This window comes from Mchenga conophoros, linkage group LG3, assembly GCF_057382185.1.
Source record: "Mchenga conophoros isolate Kocher_MC1m ecotype Shallow Benthic linkage group LG3, M_conophoros_male_GT1.1, whole genome shotgun sequence".
Lineage (NCBI taxonomy): Eukaryota > Metazoa > Chordata > Actinopteri > Cichliformes > Cichlidae > Mchenga > Mchenga conophoros.
Window position 1 is genome coordinate 50,366,230 of NC_140528.1, and position 17,787 is coordinate 50,384,016.

The 17,787-nt window shown below is 41.3% G+C and overlaps 1 protein-coding gene across 1 annotated transcript in view; it reads left to right on the forward strand.

Moving 5' to 3' along the window:
* LOC146579247 (endophilin-A1-like) overlaps nucleotides 1–17,787 on the forward strand; it is a 61,489-nt gene that overhangs the window by 33,894 nt on the left and 9,808 nt on the right. The window contains exons 2-8 of the mRNA XM_085262720.1: nucleotides 13,938–14,006; nucleotides 15,075–15,147; nucleotides 15,257–15,400; nucleotides 15,569–15,702; nucleotides 15,828–15,986; nucleotides 16,441–16,544; nucleotides 16,637–16,767. Coding sequence (XP_085118846.1) covers nucleotides 13,938–14,006; nucleotides 15,075–15,147; nucleotides 15,257–15,400; nucleotides 15,569–15,702; nucleotides 15,828–15,986; nucleotides 16,441–16,544; nucleotides 16,637–16,767 — 814 coding nt within the window. The remainder of the gene's footprint in view (nucleotides 1–13,937; nucleotides 14,007–15,074; nucleotides 15,148–15,256; nucleotides 15,401–15,568; nucleotides 15,703–15,827; nucleotides 15,987–16,440; nucleotides 16,545–16,636; nucleotides 16,768–17,787) is intronic.

Here is a 17,787-nt window from a genome sequence, read left to right on the forward strand (position 1 = left end):
CCTCTTCCCAAACATCTCCCAGTGTCACAGTGGATCAGGTCAGGAGACAACTGAGGAAGCTTCGCCCCAGAAAGGCAGCAGGCCCAGACAAGGTGTGTCCTAGGATGCTAAAGGCGTGTGCTGCTGAACTTGGGGAGCCGCTACAACGAGTCTTCAACCTTAGTCTGCGACTGGGGAGAGTGCCCGCACTATGGAAGACATCCTGCATCGTCCCGGTCCCCAAAAAGAACCGGCCCAATGAGCTGAATGACTTCCGACCGGTGGCACTGACATCACATCTTATGAAGACTCTAGAGCGGCTCTTCCTCAACCTCCTCCGACCACAGGTACAACATGCCCAGGACCCACTACAGTTTGCATACAAGGCGGGTGTCGGAGTGGAGGATGCCATCCTGTACCTCCTACACAGAGCCCACTCACACCTGGATGGGGGAAAAGGCACGGTCAGGATCCTGTTTCTTGACTTTTCCAGTGCCTTTAATACCATCCGGCCCTGTATGCTTCAAGAAAAACTGAACAGGATGGAGGTGGACCCCTGCCTGGTGGCTTGGATCTCCGACTACCTCACCAACAGACCACAGTACGTCAGGCTGAAGGACATCACGTCTGACACAGTGGTCAGCAGCACAGGAGCACCACAGGGAACTGTGCTGTCCCCTCTTCTCTTCACCCTGTACACCTCTGACTTCTGCTACAACTCTGAATTATGCCACATTCAGAAGTTTGCAGACGACACAGCCATCATGGGGTGTATCTGGGATGATCAGGAAGAGGAGTACAGAAGTCTGGTGAGGAACTTTGTCGCATGGAGTCACACAAACCACCTGCAACTCAACACCTCAAAGACTAAGGAACTGGTTGTGGACTTCGGGAGGTCTAGAGTAGGTCCACTGCCGGTTCAGATAGAGGGGGAGGAGGTGGAGGTGGTCAACAAGTACAAGTACCTCGGGCTGTGGGTGGACAATAAACTGGACTGGTCATGCAACACAGAGCACCTGTATAAAAAAGCCCAAAGCCGACTGTACTTCCTCAGGAGGCTGAGGTCTTTTAACATCTGCAGGAAGCTCCTGAGGATGTTTTACCAGTCGGTGGTTGCTGGAGTACTTTTCTATGCTGTGGTGTGCTGGGGGAGCAGCACAGCAAAGAAGGACTCATCCAGGCTGGAGAAACTGATCAGGAGGGCTAGCTCTGTGGTCGGCATGAAGCTGGACACTCTGGTGACAGTGGCAGAGAAAAGGACATTAAAGAAACTGATGGACATTATGGACAATGCCAGGCATCCTCTGCACACGGCCATTAACAACCAGAAGAGTCTGTTCAGTGACAAGTTGCTTCTCCCAAAGACAAGAACTAACAGACTTAAAAACTCCTTTGTCCCACACGCCATCAGACTGTTTAACTCCTCTCTGGAGGGGAGAGGGAGGGGAGACAGGAGGACAAAGGAGGGGGGAACAACTAAGCTGTAGTGCCTCTTCACCTCACTGTGCAATACCTTTTGTGCAATACTTTTGTAAATAGTCAACGGTGCAATAGACTCAATACTTGAAATGTGCAATTCACTTGTATTTTTATTTTTATTCCTATTTATCCCCTTCGTATATTTTATTTATATTGTCTCTGTATTTATATATATATATTATATATATGTGTGTGTGTATATATATGTGTGTGTGTGTATATATATATATATATATATGTGTGTGTGTGTGTGTGTATATATATATATGTGTGTGTGTGTGTGTGTATATATATATATATATATATATATATATATATATATATATATATTAGGGGTGCAACGATATTCGTATCGATATTGAACCGTTCGATACAGTGCTTTTGGTTCGGTACGCATATGTATCGAACAATAAAATTTTTTTCAATTTTTTTTTTTTTTTTTTTTTTTGTGTCCCGTTTGGATCTATAGCCATCAGAATTGTTGTCTTGAGGCCAAGAAAGATGCCAAGAGGATTTATTTTAAGTGGATCATCATATTGGTCCATTTGATTGACCTTTATTATAATTATGAATTTATTTTATTTTCAGTTGCAAACGGGACAGACATGACTGTGGGATAGGACAGGGGGAAAGAATGAAAGAAAACCAAAGGGGAGAAAAAAAAAAGAACAATACAAAATTTGTATTTTATTTTATCAACTTTCCTTCTGACGATGCTGTCTGTGTTGAGCGCTCAGTGAATCTGCATTTGACTACTCCGCCTAGGCTCGAGAGTGCAGCCTAGGCGGAGTAGTCGAACGCAGATTCACTGAGCACTCAACACAGACAGCATGGTCAGAAGGAAGAGCGCAGGGCAAGCTAGTGAGACAGAAGTGGACCTCCCCACCCTCATTCAGATCTGGCGTTTGGAATTATTTTGGTTTTCATGTGACGTATGACCCTGAAGGTAAGCGAGTCATGGACTAAAGTAAAACAGTATGTTGGATGTGCCATGCAATGCTCAATTACATGGGTGGGAGCTAGTGTGTTAGTGCAGTTAGCTCGTTAACGTGTTGGCCGTCTAGCCCCTCTGTATAGGGTAGCTCGTTAACGGAGATTTGCCGTGTTGTGGCGTTAAGGTTATTTCAACGAGATTAACCTGAAAGCACTAGTGGGAACACAACGAATATGACTGCACATTTACGCCGACATCATCCTAGTGCAAAGACAAAAACAACAAGCATGCATGCTACAAACTTTAGCCGAGTCATTTAGACAGCTGTTAGCACAGGATTCTCCTTATGGAGACCTGATATGTTTAATATGCTGCTGAGAATATAGCCCAGAAGAAGCGGATAGTATAGCTTTTATTTTGGAAAGAGACATTTCTCTGTAATAAACTCTCTTTTCCAAAGATGAGTGATTCCTCAATCAGATACAGGGCTCGCAATATCGCTAGCCCGACGTCCCGGGGCTATCTCTCCCCTGCCTGTCGGGCTATTGTAGGAAGGAAAAATATATGTCAATGCTTTTGCATTCTTTCAGAAATGTAGCTGGGTAATTATGTCATTGGCATCGGTGAGCCACTGTGAATATGTGACATATTGAAATCGTGTTTGAATTTGCGCTTGTTTTTTTGCTTTCACTTTGCAATCGCGCGAACTGTGTATAGAGAGCGACAGCACTGATCTGTGAGTGATGATAATTTGTGCACCAATTCCTCTGACATCGTCTTATTAATTGTTAGCTTACTATGCAAACATGACAAGTGAAATCTCCTGCAGCTTAAACATGTGAGGTTGATCGCGCAGAGAATCGCTGAGCTTATGTGAGTGCGGCAGGATATATATTTCACTACGATGACCTGGATGACTGAGAACCTTCACAGACAGATATATATTTTAGTTCTGCTGAGCCAAATAAGACAGGTCAGGGTGAAGAAGTGACAGCCAAAGAAAAGCTTACCACAAAACGGAGAAGTTATGACAAATCAGACTATAAGGCAAAAAGAAAGTGCAGCTTTATGGTTTCATGGACAAAAGAATTTCTGTGGCTGCAATATGACGAGCTAAATAACCGGGGCTGCACATAAGTGGTCCGCAGGTGCGCATTCGCTGTCAAAATAAAAAACACGCACAAGGGTTAGGGTTAAATTTAAAAACTGTACTTTTGTGTTAAAATATATATTTATAATTTTAATAAATGACAAATTAAAAAGGCATGAACATTTTTTTTTGTATCGAAAAAATATCGAACCGTGACACCAAAGTATCGAACCGAACCGAACCGTGAATTTTGTGTATCGTTGCACCCCTAATATATATATATATATATATATATATATATATATATATATATATATATATATATGCCACATGCATGGAGGGTTTCACCCCAAGTCCAGCACCCTGAGGCTGTACGCTAAGCGGAAGGAAGGGGGCCGGGGACTGGTGAGTGTCAGCACCACAGTCCAGGTTGAGACAACGAACATCCAAGAATACATTGGGAAGATGGCCCCAACTGACCGAGTGCTCAGTGAATACCTCAGGCAGCAGAAACCCAAGAAAGAGGAGGGAGACGAGGAACCATCATGGAAGCACAGGCCCCTGCACGGTATGTACCACCGGCAGATAGAGGAGGTGGCTGATATCCAGAAATCCTACCAGTGGCTGGACAAAGCTGGACTGAAAGACAGCACAGAGGCACTAATCGTGGCAGCACAAGAACAAGCTCTGAGTACAAGATCCATAGAGGCTGGGGTCTATCACACCAGGCAAGACCCCAGGTGCAGGCTGTGTAAAGATGCCCCAGAGAATCCAGCACATAACAGCAGGGTGCAAGATGCTAGCAGGCAAGGCATACATGGAACGCCATAACCAAGTGGCCGGCATAGTGTACAGGAACATCTGTGCCGAGTATAACCTGGAAGTCCCGAGGTCAAAATGGGAGATGCCCCCAAGGGTGGTGGAGAATGACCGAGCTAAGATCCTGTGGGACTTCCAGATACAGACGGACAAAATGGTGGTGGCTAACCAACCGGACATAGTGGTGGTAGACAAACAGAAGAAGACGGCCGTAGTGATCGATGTAGCGGTTCCCAATGACAGCAATATCAGGAAGAAGGAACACGAGAAGCTGGAGAAATACCAAGGGCTCAGAGAAGAGCTCGAGAGGATGTGGAGGGTGAAGGTAACGGTGGTCCCCGTGGTAATCGGAGCACTAGGTGCGGTGACTCCCAAGCTAGGCGAGTGGCTCCAGCAGATCCCGGGAATAACATCGGAGATCTCTGTCCAGAAGAGCGCAGTCCTGGGAACAGCTAAGATACTGCGCAGGACCCTCAAGCTCCCAGGCCTCTGGTAGAGGACCCGAGCTTGAAGAATAAACCGCCCGCAGGGGCGTGCTGGGTGTTTTTATATATATATATATATATATATAATATTCTGTAACTCTGTAACTTCTGTCGGTGCTGTGCTTTTTTGGAAATCGAATTTCCCACAGGAACCCACCCGAGGGATTAATAAAGTTCTATCTAATCTAATCTAATCTAATCTAATATCGTCCACCCCTAACTACAAGTTCAGCTGTTCTTTCCTAAATGCAGTAAAATGAAAACTAGTGATACAGCGTGCTGGGTTGAGGGTCATTAAAAATGCTTAATTATCTTTTATTACCAAATAAAAAATTTCAAAGGCCAGAATCACCAGAAATTTCAAAATATTGATGGAGATATAAATGTTTGTTTTTCTATAAATCAACCTTATTACATTTTGGCATAACAGCCTGCCATCAATCCAGCCTTTTATCCATCTACAGTTCAAGATGGCGTTTGAGTGTTTTGGCAGCCGTTCAGACTGATAGATGAGCTGACTCCGGCTGCCAACCTTTACTCTCCCTGATTGCCCAATTCCCTTCCAAACAAGATTTATGTCAGCTGGAGGAAAAGCTATCTTCTCTCTCTGCTGGCAAGGTGCCACAACCTTTGACCTTTGACCTCTTCGCTGTCGTTCCTGTTATGGCAGTCTTGTAATTAGGTTTATTTTTTTGTGGCATCAGTTGGAGTGAGTCAGCAAAAAAAAGAGAGGGGTGAGGGGGAAATCAAGGACAGAGAGAGGATGGAAAGGAGAGAAAATGATAACGAGCAACTGTGGAGGTGGAGAGATGTGAACAGATGGGGTTTGTTAATGCCTCAGTGGTCTAAAAGGTGGTTAGCTTTTACTGTCTGTGTTTCTGTTTGTGTGTGGGAGGTTGTGGGTGTGAAATGACTTTCTCTAGAAGCACCCACTGGGTCCATTTTTGAGTTTTTATGTGTTTAAAGCCAAAAAAGTAACTTTTTCTGTGATTTGTCGAGTAAAAAAAATCCAAATCCACTAATCCTCCAAGGGTAAATAAGGGATAGACACAACTACCAGGATGGCACCTTTTCTAACTTTTTTGGAGTCTAAATTTTGAAGCCTTAACATTAGCAAATGGTTGCTGCCACTTTGACTTTCTTGAAGTCAAAAGTGGACATATTCACATGAGAAGGTAGAGTCCTAAGTTGTCAGCTACTGCTAGCAAACATGGTTAGCAAGCTGTATCCGTACAGTAATTAGAATATCACTCACCAAAACTACAGCTGGAGGATTTGTTGGATGGTATTTTAGTACAAGTACAAATAATATCATGGAAAATAGTCATAAAGGCACCAACAACATAAACAAGAGGTCCTTTAAAAAAGAAAAATCACCTAGTGGGGAAAGTGTATCCATAAGGACTAAACCATTATTTACTTGGAAGGAGCTTGGAAGGAAAAGGACTCTCCGCCATTGTTCTTAGAACTGGAGAAGATTCTCGGATGAGAGGTTCAGTCCAGTTGCTTTTCTTTCCAAGCTCCTTAGATTACCAAGACCTGGATGACTGAAAACCTCCCCAACCTTGCACCATTAACATGTTTATTTTTTATTTGAAGTTGGCCTTGAACCTCTATGGCAGCAGTGTCCAACTCCAGGCCTCAAGTGTCAGTGTCAGCGGCAGTTTATGACACTTTCTGCAATGGCTTCATTTTTCAGCTCTGAAGCCTTGGAGGCTAAGCAGTAACCTCCTGGGCTGAAAACTGAGAAGCAGTTTCAGTTCAGCAGTTTAGCTCCTGCTTCTTTAAGACAACTTTCCTATGATGCCTGCTCCTTGTAAAGTTCATTGGAGGAAGCAAGCTACCCTAGTGGTGACCCCTTGTAAATAAGGGAGCGGCATTATTAAACCTTGTTAAACGAAACCTAGCTCAGTAGACTTGTCTACCAATTAGACGATCAGTGGTTCAATCCCCAGTCTCTTTAGGTAAAGCCCCCAGAATTCCCCTGTATGCATTCATCAGAGTGCAAGTCTGTATGTGTGAAATACAGAAAGTGCGTAAATGTTAAAATAAAGAGGGTGTAGCCTGTAATTAAAAGCATTATAAGTACTCAGAAAGCAATACATGAGTAACAGTGCAGTCAGTTTACCATAAACACTCATGTTTATGCAACAGGAAATAAGAAAAAGCAGTATCGGTCCTCTTGAAGGCATGTGTTTTTGTTTTTCAAAATCTGACGCCTAAAGCATAGAGCTGCTCATGTGTTCATGATCGTCGGTAGTGCGTATGCTTTTTGTGACCTGACAAAGACTGAATGGCACAGAAATATTGTTCGTGTTAATCAGATTGTATTTCTGCTGTAATCTGTCATGTTTACACTGTGCTCGAGGTTAAATGTGTTGTCATCACTTTATCAGGGTTTTGTTTAGTATCTGGTATCTCCGTGAAGGCAGCTTTGACTCAAAAACAGACTAATGTCATGTTTTTAAAATTAGATGTGACAGCCTGGAATCGGTGAAGGAGTGATAATTTGATTAGCGCCTGTTGCTCCGGTGTTCCCGGTAGAGTAAATCAGCTCATCAGTTATATGTAATTGTGGTGTTAAGCAAATCTCTCTTCTATCTGTGCTGTGATTCACTCTTTGCATTATCAAGTACAAAAATAAACTGTATCTAAACAAAATCATGCTGTTATTGAGATGTACACGGTGCTGTTTTCCACAGTTGGTTGAGGTATTTTACAGTAAAACACTGTGTGTTTGTGAAAGTCGCCACTCCTCAACAACTGCAGCTGCACACTGTTATTACCATGCTGTAATGAAGGAGTGTAGGAAGGTGCTTTAAATGTGTGCTGTCAAATCAACGAAACACTCCCCCAAAAAATTATTTTTCTAGTGCCAGTAGCACTTGTAGGTGTAGGTTGTTTTCTGTGTTTAAAAACAGCCTAATCGTCTGGTGATGAAGTTTAATTGGTGTGTTTACTGCTGTGGAATTTATAGTGAGATGCCTTGTAAATTGCAGAGGCATCCACACACAAAGGTATAATTCTTTTATAATAGATTGTGACAAAAGCCATATTTGTTTATGTTTTTTTCCTTTTATATGCTTGGCCTTTCTGGGTTAAACAAAAATGTAGTGATTTGGTTTTCGCTTCATACAAGTCTAACAAAGGGTCGGTCAGATCTGTGTTCAGTATACCAAAGGGGTCGGTAACAGCAGCGGTCCCCAACCCCTGTGCCATGGACCGGAGTCGTTTGGTACCGGGCTGCGAGAGTTGAGGCTTGGGTGTGAAATCTTTTGGTTTTCAGGGTTTTTATCAATTTTTGCATTATTTTTTTAATTGTTTTTATCGTTAACTTGGTTTCCCTGGATCTTTTCAATCAATCAATCAAAGCTTTATTCGTCACATGCAGGTTGCCCTGCAGTGAAATGGGAATCCCCCCGACCTTACACATATAGCACAAACATTACATGTGTGTTATGAATAAATCTTCTTTTTTTTTGGTACTGGTACTGGTTTTATTTTGTTGTATTTATCCACGACACCTTAAAGGCCGGTCCCTGAAAATATTGTCGGACATAAACCGGTCCGTGGCACAAAAAAAGGTTGGGCTGCTGGGTAACAGGAAAAGCTAGCATTGCGTGCATGGATGGCGAAAGCTAACAGTGTCAACAGGTTGGAGATCTAAGAACCCTAATCCCTAGAATCATGTGATCTTGGACTTTTGAAGGATGTTCACTGAAGTTAGGCCCTGAGCTGGCAACACTGTTGCCTCACAGCAAGATGGTTCGAGGCTGTAAGCTAGCTGGGGTGTTTGCATGTTTCCCCTGTGCCTGTGTGGGTTCCCTCCTCCAGTTTCCTCGCACAGTCCATACACCTGAATGTTGGGTTATCTAGTGATTCTTTATTGGCTAAAGGTTAGGTAGAATGGTGACCTGTCCACCTAGTAGCAACTGAGATTGACCTAGAGCTCCTGCGACACTGGAGTGGATAAGCTGTGGTGAATTGATGGAAGTTTCTCAGAGTGTTGAAGACTTTGAGTTTTCACATTTTGCAAAGCCAACCAATGGGACAGCCAGTCATCGAGCTGTAGGTTTAAAGCGCTGAAGTTTAGCCTCATGTTACCTTATTAGCCTCTTCCTCAGGCTGAGGGATACAGCTTATTAAATTAACACTGGTGTCAGATCAGTAACCAGTATCAGCAGATGCCTAAAGCCCTGTATTGAAATAGGAAAAAGGTTAAAAACATTATGGAGGTACAGTGAGACCTCGAGAGCTCCAGAAATGTGAATTTTCCCTCAAACCAAACTTACATCTTTTGCTAACATGGTGTGAAACTCTGTGAAGAAAACCTGACTTTGCACCTTTCTAGATGATGTACAGCTTGCAGTGTTTCCACTCTAAAAGATGGAAAAATAAACATCAGCGAGGTGTAAACGTGGGTCGTCACATACAGCATGGAAGGACAGTAAGAGGGAAATATTACAAGAAAGCAACACTGCTGAGAGAGAAGCAGTTACGTAACAGTGTGTCAGCGCGCCGCTCCGCAGCCGCCTTGCAGACGACAGGAGGGCTGCCAATGTGTGTGTTTGGTTCTCAGAAATATGAAAGGATGCAGTCAGCTCCCTGTCTCCATGGTAACTGCATCTTCCTCCTCATCTGTCTGTACTGCTCACTTTCTTTCCCCGCTATTGTTTTTCATTATTTTTACATTTTCATCATTTCTATTTTTTCATTATTATGTCGCCTCGCTCTCTCTGCCTGTCTGAGAGACCCACTCAGCCTTGTGTCATAACAAGCACACACAGGTGCTCAGGTGCACAAGCCGTTACATAAACAAGCACATATTTATCTTTATGCTTGCATGGCTTGTTGCTTTGATGAAGATGTGTGACATCTGCTGTACCAGACACATATTTAGCTGCTCATTCCACGAATTGCATGTTTTCATAATTTGCCTCCATGTGTGCAGAAATGGAGAAACAAGTCTTACCAGAAAAGTCCACTTTAATTTTTACCTTTGGTATGACTACATATGTTACTGTTGCTGCTAAAGTGGAGTTACTTTTGACTACTGCATATCCAGTTCATTGGCTCCTATCCAAGTGATCATTTTTAGAGGTTATGAAATTCAATCAGTCAATCAAATGTTTATTTCGAACATATAAGCAACAGGTCTTAGTAACCATAAAACCAAACCAAAAACAAAAAATAAATAAACATAAATCACTGAAAGCATATTTACACGAACAAAAAAACAAATGTTGATGATTTCCTGTTGGAAAAGGAGTCAGAAGAACCAAATGTTTATTCATTCTTGCCTCCCGATCTTCACTGTGGGTTGCAGTGGGTAGGGATATCTGGGTTCTGTCACATCTATGTGTTGGTGTTTGGGCTCTAATTTGGGTGGTTGATGGGTGTAGGAGTTTCCTCACTGAGTGAACCACTATACTGCCTGTTTGTATTTGTTGTTGGGTTTTTGTTTTTTTTCTTCTCTGGCCTTGCTCGAGTGTTTTGTTTCTGGATGTCTTTTGCCTTTTTAGGTAGAAGAGATGGTAGTCGGGGTTGCTCGTGCCATAATGCTAAACAACATTCACACAGGATTCATGTTAGCTGAATTTGGTAGCTAGAGCAATGGGGTATGTTGCTTAGTTTTCTTAATTAGTCTTATTTGTATTACATAAACAATGAAATTACATTATTCTGTTTTGTAAAAAAAAAAAACAAAAATCCAAATTGCAGACTGTTAATGTTTACAATATGTATATTTAATTAGTTTTTACTTTATTTGATGGAACTTTATTTTTTGTCATTCTAACATCATACTTTAAACATGCAGCACATTTGAATCGGTTGAATCGTGTATGAAACTTAAGAGAAATGTTTGGCAACTGTTTCGGATGATCATTTCACGGTTTCTTATAGTACTGCAATAGTGGCAACAGCAGTTCAGATATTCATTTTCACCCGTCACGCATGAGCATACATAAGTGCAGCTGTCTGCTGTTGTTGCCATATGTTGTTTTTATGCATTTGTTTACTGGTATCTACTGCATAGATAAGTGGAAAGGTGCACATGGGTTCACTAAGCTGTGGGTGTCTGATATGAGTCACGATTGTGGAAAATCCCTCTCTCCTCCTTCCCTGCAACCTGAGGCGATTAGCAAGCAAGCAGTGTCACTCTGCAGCAAGTCCCTCTCCTACAGTGACAAGCAGAGCAGAACAAAGATCTATATATAAGCAAGGCAATATCTATAACTCACTGAGCGTCAGTGTGATTGCAGTCAGATGGAGGTCACAGCATTTGTGATGAGTCTGCTGTCTTTGCTGTGCAGACTTCATTCGCTCCACTATGTCTTTGTTATTACAGACAGGGCTGTAGTTGTGTAACGTTAAGTCCTGCTTTTTTTGTTCAGTCTGAACTCTACAAGAGGAGATATTTAGAGGAAATAATCACATTTTGGTTAAGTGAAGAAAAACTGGTACTGCTTGTTTTGAAAGAGATGAATTACTTGAGGTTACTTTGTGTCGTTTGTTGGTGGTCTGTGGACTCTTTGTGGTTAATTATGCTTGTCTTTAGGATCATTTCAGTAATTAAGTGTGTCTTTGTGTTTGTTTTGTCTCTTAAGTGTTTAATTTCCTTACTTCACAGGGGTGTCTGATATATGGATATTTCCCTTTCCTTGTTACTCATTTCTTTTTTTCTTCTGTGTCTCTTCAGGGTTGTTCTGCTTGTGGTGGGGATTATTTTGGTAATTTCAGTCGTCTTTGTGGCCATTTACTGGTGGCTTTTGATCCTTTTTGATTGTTTTGAGTGGTTTGCGTTGTCTTTGAATGGTTGGTTTCTGGTTGTTTGTATCTCTTGTCTCTGATTATTTTGCTTGTCTTTAGGGCCGTTCTGGTAACTTTGTGTTTCTATGAGGCTGTTCCCCCCCCCCCCACCCCCTATTTTTTTTAAGTTTGTGTCTCTTTGTGGCTGTTTTCCTTCTCGTTTGGTTTATTTCTGTAATTTTGTGTCTTTGTGGTCACTTTGTGGCTGCTTTGGGTCTCTGTAAGCTTTTGTCTTTTTGTGGCCTGTTGTTCTTTTTTGTCTCTTTATGATTGTTTCCTCATCATTTTGGTGTCATTTAGATTACTAAGGGTGTTTTTCTCGCTCATTTTTTGGGTCTCTTTGTAGTTAATTTTTGGGTGTTTGTGGGTCTTTTGTGTATCTTTAAGGTCATTCTGTGGGTGTTTATTGTTATGTTAGATTGGAGCTATTTGGTAATTTGGGGTCTCTTTGGTGAGTTTGTGGTGATTTGGGTTCTTTGTTATTATTTTACACTGTTTAACTGAGCTCTGGTTCTCATTTTGAAGATCACATACTGAAGTGACTTCATAGAGAAGCCAGGAGGCTTTTTGGTGTTCAAACTCCCAGAACTGTGATGGTGGGATTGTAAATGAATCCATTATCATCCATCACATTCGTGAAGAGTACCACTCATAATTGAGCAATCTTTTTTTTTTTTTTTTTTGCCTGTCCCATTTGGTTCTTTAGTCGTCAGAATTGTTGTCTGAAGACCAACAAGGATACCCAGTGGATTTACTTTGCCAAATGGATCATCGTGGCATTGCCGTATTGGTCCATTTGATCGATCTTAGTTTTTATTATTTATTATATTTTATTTTCAGATGTTACAGACGGGACAGACATGAGTGAGGGATAGGAAAGGGAGAAAGAAAGATGAAGGAAAAGAAAAACAGAAGGGGAGAGGGACAGTGAGAAAGGGTGGGAGAAAAAAAATCTCCTGGATCACCTGTTGAGAGAAGAAGAATAGAAAACAAGCAAAAAAACCCCCAAAGCAACATACTAAACACAACACCATCGCATTAATCTAGCTAAGTGTAAACAGCAGTAAATACTAAATATTCAATGTTGTTGTGCAGCACGCAGGACCGACAGCGCACAATGTGCTTTGAAGTAGCAGCCAAGAAAGGTGTAATTTAAGTCTACAAACAGTGAACACCCGTGTGCACACCTGTGTGGATCAGCGCGCTTGTATTCAAATGGTTTCCACATGTAATGGTCTGCAAGAGGATGTAGCGAGCCATAGCCCCGTCCCCCAGGGCATAATTGAGCAATCTTCTGTTGTCCTAACCCGTATTTTAACATTTTAAATGTCCACATTTTGATAATATCCACACCAAGACTGCAGGTGTAAGCAAAAAAAGTGATTTATTCTCAGAACAAGTGATTACAAGTTTTAACCTTTTATTATTTTATTGAATAATGTAATATAGTCAGCTGAATATTCCCAGCTGGAGTTCCTTTGGTTTCTGACAGGGCTCTTACAAAGAAATGAATTCAGCTGCAATAATAGCGAGAAAGCTGCAGGTTTCAAAACAATTGTAAAAACATCTGAATTGCTTTCTTGTGGTGCGCTGCAGCTGACTTACAGGAAATATCCATGTCTGTCTAAAAAGAAGACCGCGGGAAAGAAAAATCACATTATTATGTTTTCTTGATACATTCATCAGTTAATAAGCCTTAATAAAATACATTTTAGCGCTGGAGGTTCAGTGTTACGGTTCATTGAGACATCTAATGAGGGTGAACATAATACCAGGTGAACGCAGATTCAGATTGTCTGCTGTCTATGAACTCAGTGGTGCCACTGGCTTGAACGTGTTTCTGAGAAAAATATTGAAGCATTGCAGTGAAAGCAGAAAGCCGGCTCATCAGTCGAGAGATGCTTGGCCATCTGAAAGAGGTTTTATTTAGAATGAAGAGACTGTCTGAGAATTTAAACTGCTCAATTTCTGCCTGCACAGGCCAAGGACACAGATGAAAATAAACTGTTATTGACTCACTCTGAAACACTGTATTCTAATGGTATTAAAGTAGAAGACAAAAAAATCGAGGAATCAAAGGTTGAGTGAAAGCTGTTGTCACTGCACCGACTTTCCTTCTCGTCTCTTTTTTCCTGCATAAATTATTTTGTACAACACTTTTTTTTCTGCCTTTGCTCTTATCACACAGCCAGACTTTCTAACTTTCTTCATTACCACTTTAAACGCAATTTGGTGTTTCTTCCTCTGAGGGTGGGTTTGAGTAATCAAAGCTACTCAAATATGAAAGTGTTAACCATATTTCTTCCCCTTTCTGTCTCTTTCCCCTGATTTCTTATTACAGAAAGTCAGCGAGAAGGTTGGAGGGGCGGAAGGAACCAAGCTAGATGATGACTTTAAAGAAATGGAGAAGGTAATTACCTGTTTGTCTGTGATCTGATACCAGATTTAATCTTAGCTTAGTGTTAAGCGTAGAAGCAGAGAGAAACTGGATCTCTCTTACCTCTGCTGGTAGAGGTTAGCTAATTTAAAAGTTATACTTGTTATAATCGCTAAAATAACCTGGAAGCTTCAATGACAATTTTCTGAGAGAAGGTTTGGTGCCAGAATTCTTCTTGGATCTAATCCACAAAGTAAGTGGGCACAGCAGAGATAGACTAGCATACTTTTGTTTGTTTTGTTTTTTTTAATTAAACAAGACATACGTAAAGGTAAAGTTTGGTGCTCTAACTACAGCCTAACTGGCTGCTATGTGTTGCTTCACTTTGACCACATATGACTAACTTGTAAACCTGTATTACACCAGCAGATTTTTTAATGTATATCTAAATATATCTAGAAAATATTGCAAAGCTGTATTCATTGTAGTATTTAGAGTAACTTTATTACTTGATTAATAACTGATGAGCTGTTGGCCTTCATCGTGGTCATTAACAGAAACAGAGCGTTCACCTTCAAAGTAAAAGTGCACTTTTTAAAATGCATTGGTTTCGACATTAAGCTTCCAATTTGAAGGTGAACATTCTAAGTTTCTAGTTTGTAGGGTTGTTTGTAGGGTTGGCGAATACACATTTTTCCCCTAGTAATATTTGGTAGAGGGGATGGCAGACCTATCTATAGGCCTATGTCACTGAGGGTGAAGTTGCACCTTTCCAGGTTATGGCTATATAAGGTACCACCCAAGTTTTCTATTGCCAGAGATAATCACTCTGTATGAGTGTTGGTCCCATGTTGTTGTTTTGATTTATTTTTTCTGCTTTATGAAATATCCTTCCAAACATGTTATATGTTTCATAATTACCTTAATGAAGGCCACAAGCCTAAATACACAGGAAGAAAAATAGTTATACTGCATACTGAAAACGTTGCTGGAGCTGCTCTATGCAGTTTGGAAGTAGTTGAAGTTGTTCCTGGACTTTCTACTCTGTTTATACGAGTGAGTATCAGTTGACATGCTGATAATCTGGTGTTTCCCCTGCAGAAGGTGGACGTCACCAGCAGAGCAGTGTTGGACATCATGACCAAAACTACAGAGTACCTTCAGCCTAACCCAGGTATTAAATATACAAAGGTTGCAGAATACTAAAAAAAATTGCAAAACTATTATATTGTAATTCAAATTGTGACTCCTGATGTTACTGATGTTATTTCTGCTTTTTAAAGCATCAAGAGCCAAGCTGAGTATGATCAACACCATGTCAAAGATCCGTGGGCAGGAAAAAGGACCTGGTTATCCGCAGGCTGAGACCGTCCTAGGAGACGCCATGTTGAAGTTTGGACGGGAGTTAGGAGAGGAGTCCAGCTTTGGTAAATGTATACCTGTTAAATGACGTAAGATGTATCAGAAAGTTAACCATTTTTAATTATTTTTTCCAATTCAAGATTAGATAATAGAGGAAAATAGGTCATAAGCAGGTAGCAACCTTGGCGGCTCAGAAAAATTGGCTTTTTGCTAATTTCTCACTTTACTTCCAGGCTTGGCCCTCATGGATGCTGGTGAGGCGATGAAGGAACTCGGGGAGGTGAAAGATGCTCTGGACATGGAGGTCAAACAGAACTTTATTGATCCACTGCAGAATCTTCATGATAAAGACCTCAAAGAGATACAGGTCGGTAAACAAGTAACATTAGATATGTGGGAAATTGAATTTATAATGGTGACATGTTGTTGAATTCTTCTTCAACATGAATCTTAAATTGTTTATATCACATGTTCCTTTCTCATCTATTCCAGCATCATTTGAAGAAGATGGAAGGCCGACGTCTGGACTTCGACTACAAGAAGAAGCGTCAGGGGAAAGTCCAGGATGACGAAATCAAACAGGCACTGGAGAAGTTTGATGAGAGCAAAGAGATCGCAGAGCAGAGCATGTTTAACCTACTGGAGAGCGACGTAAGGATAATGTAATATACGTATTCCAATTCCACCATAACTTATTATTATCAGAGTTGAAGGTAAATATGTTCCTTAGCTCTACAGAGAAAAGTGTTAAATAATCTCAGATCATTAATACCAAAACAGAGTTTTGAAGACCAATCAGAAGAAGAAAATCTAATCATATTGTGCCCTCAGCAAATTAAAAGAAGATTTTATATTACAGCCACAAAAACATGTTCAATGTTTGTTTGTTTTTTAAAAAAAGGGGGGAACATATGAAATCAAATATTAAGGTCTATTCTTGTTACTGACATGTTCCAAGTAAAAAATTTTATGCTATATACAAACATGGAAAAGACAAGCAATCTTGTGCCTTGCTGTGCCAAACCAGTGCCAGCCCAGCGTGGGTATGGAGGATGGGTTTGGAAGAATAAAAACAACAAAAAACACGTTTATGTGTGTGTTGCAGATAGAGCAGGTGAGCCAGCTCTCAGCATTGGTCCAAGCTCAGTTTGAATACCACAGTCGTGCCTCTGAAATCCTCCAACAGCTCTCCAGGAAGATGGAGGACAGGTATCGATCCAGCCTCCTACTCAGGATAGAAATAAAGCTATAAAAATAGACTGTGTGGTTAGATAAAACTTAACTGTGTGGCTTCCTTCCAGGATAAAAGAAGTGTCCAGTAAACCGAGGAAGGAGTACACTCCAAAACCCAGAATGACACTGGAGCTGCTGCCACCCAGCGAAAGCCACAATGGAGGGATACACTCTGCCAAATCCCCAGGAAGATCACCAGGTAGAGAGAGGATGTCAATCTTCGATGTGCAGTTAGATGACTACCAGTATGCAGCTCAGTGGTATCTGTCAAATAATGTCCAGTAGAGATGAGGTATCTGCAGTAGTGTCTTGGTAAGTCAGGATCTGGGATGCCTCATGTAGTCTGAGCAAAAAGACGAGCACATCTACCAGATAGAAGAAGCCGTGGGAGTTCAGATGAGATTTAGAAGAACGGTTTGGCCTACTAACTGCAGGGTTGGCAGTTCAATTCCTAGCCCTTCCTGCCCATGTTGCCAAGTGCAAGGCACTGAACCTTAACATACGATGCATCCTGTAAAAGCGGTAGATACTACAGACTCTACATAAAAGCCTTGAGGAGTGAAACCAGTCCAGCAGTGCATTAACCCTATTTTAAGCAATCAGCAGGGAATAACTCCACCGGTTAAAATAAGTCTGGTTGTATTTAAGCGTATAAGAAAATTGCCCCAGTTCTCAATTGCTTGATGTTTTTAATCTTAGTCGCTATTTCAAAGTCATCTGAGAGTTTTGTGTTTATTTTTTAATATATATTCCTGATCTGGGTCAAAATTGTCAAAAATTATTTCTGAAAGGCCTATAAACAGACTTATTGGCCACATACCCACTGGTTTGTGAAGTCCTGTTGTGAAGCCTTGTAAATTCATAACTGTGAGGCAAATCGGACTGATTGGCATTGCAAACTTGTGATTGATAAGTCGTTATCTATCTGTCTATCTGTATGTCTAATTTTCAGTCAGACTCCATGTTCAACACCTCAATTGGAAAAACACAGGAACGACATCAGAAATGCTTATCTCAAGGTTTCACAATGAGTCTTCACCATCAAAAAAAGGCCATCACAGTGGCTCATTGCTCTATCTGCCTGCCAGCCCCCCCCCCCCCCCCCCCCCCCCCAAAAAAAAGATTAATTAATTAAAGCATGTCAGAAAGGAGACACAAACCAAGCCTCGGGGGTCGCAAGCTAGTGTACTCCCAGTGCTCGGCATCTGGTGCAAAGATG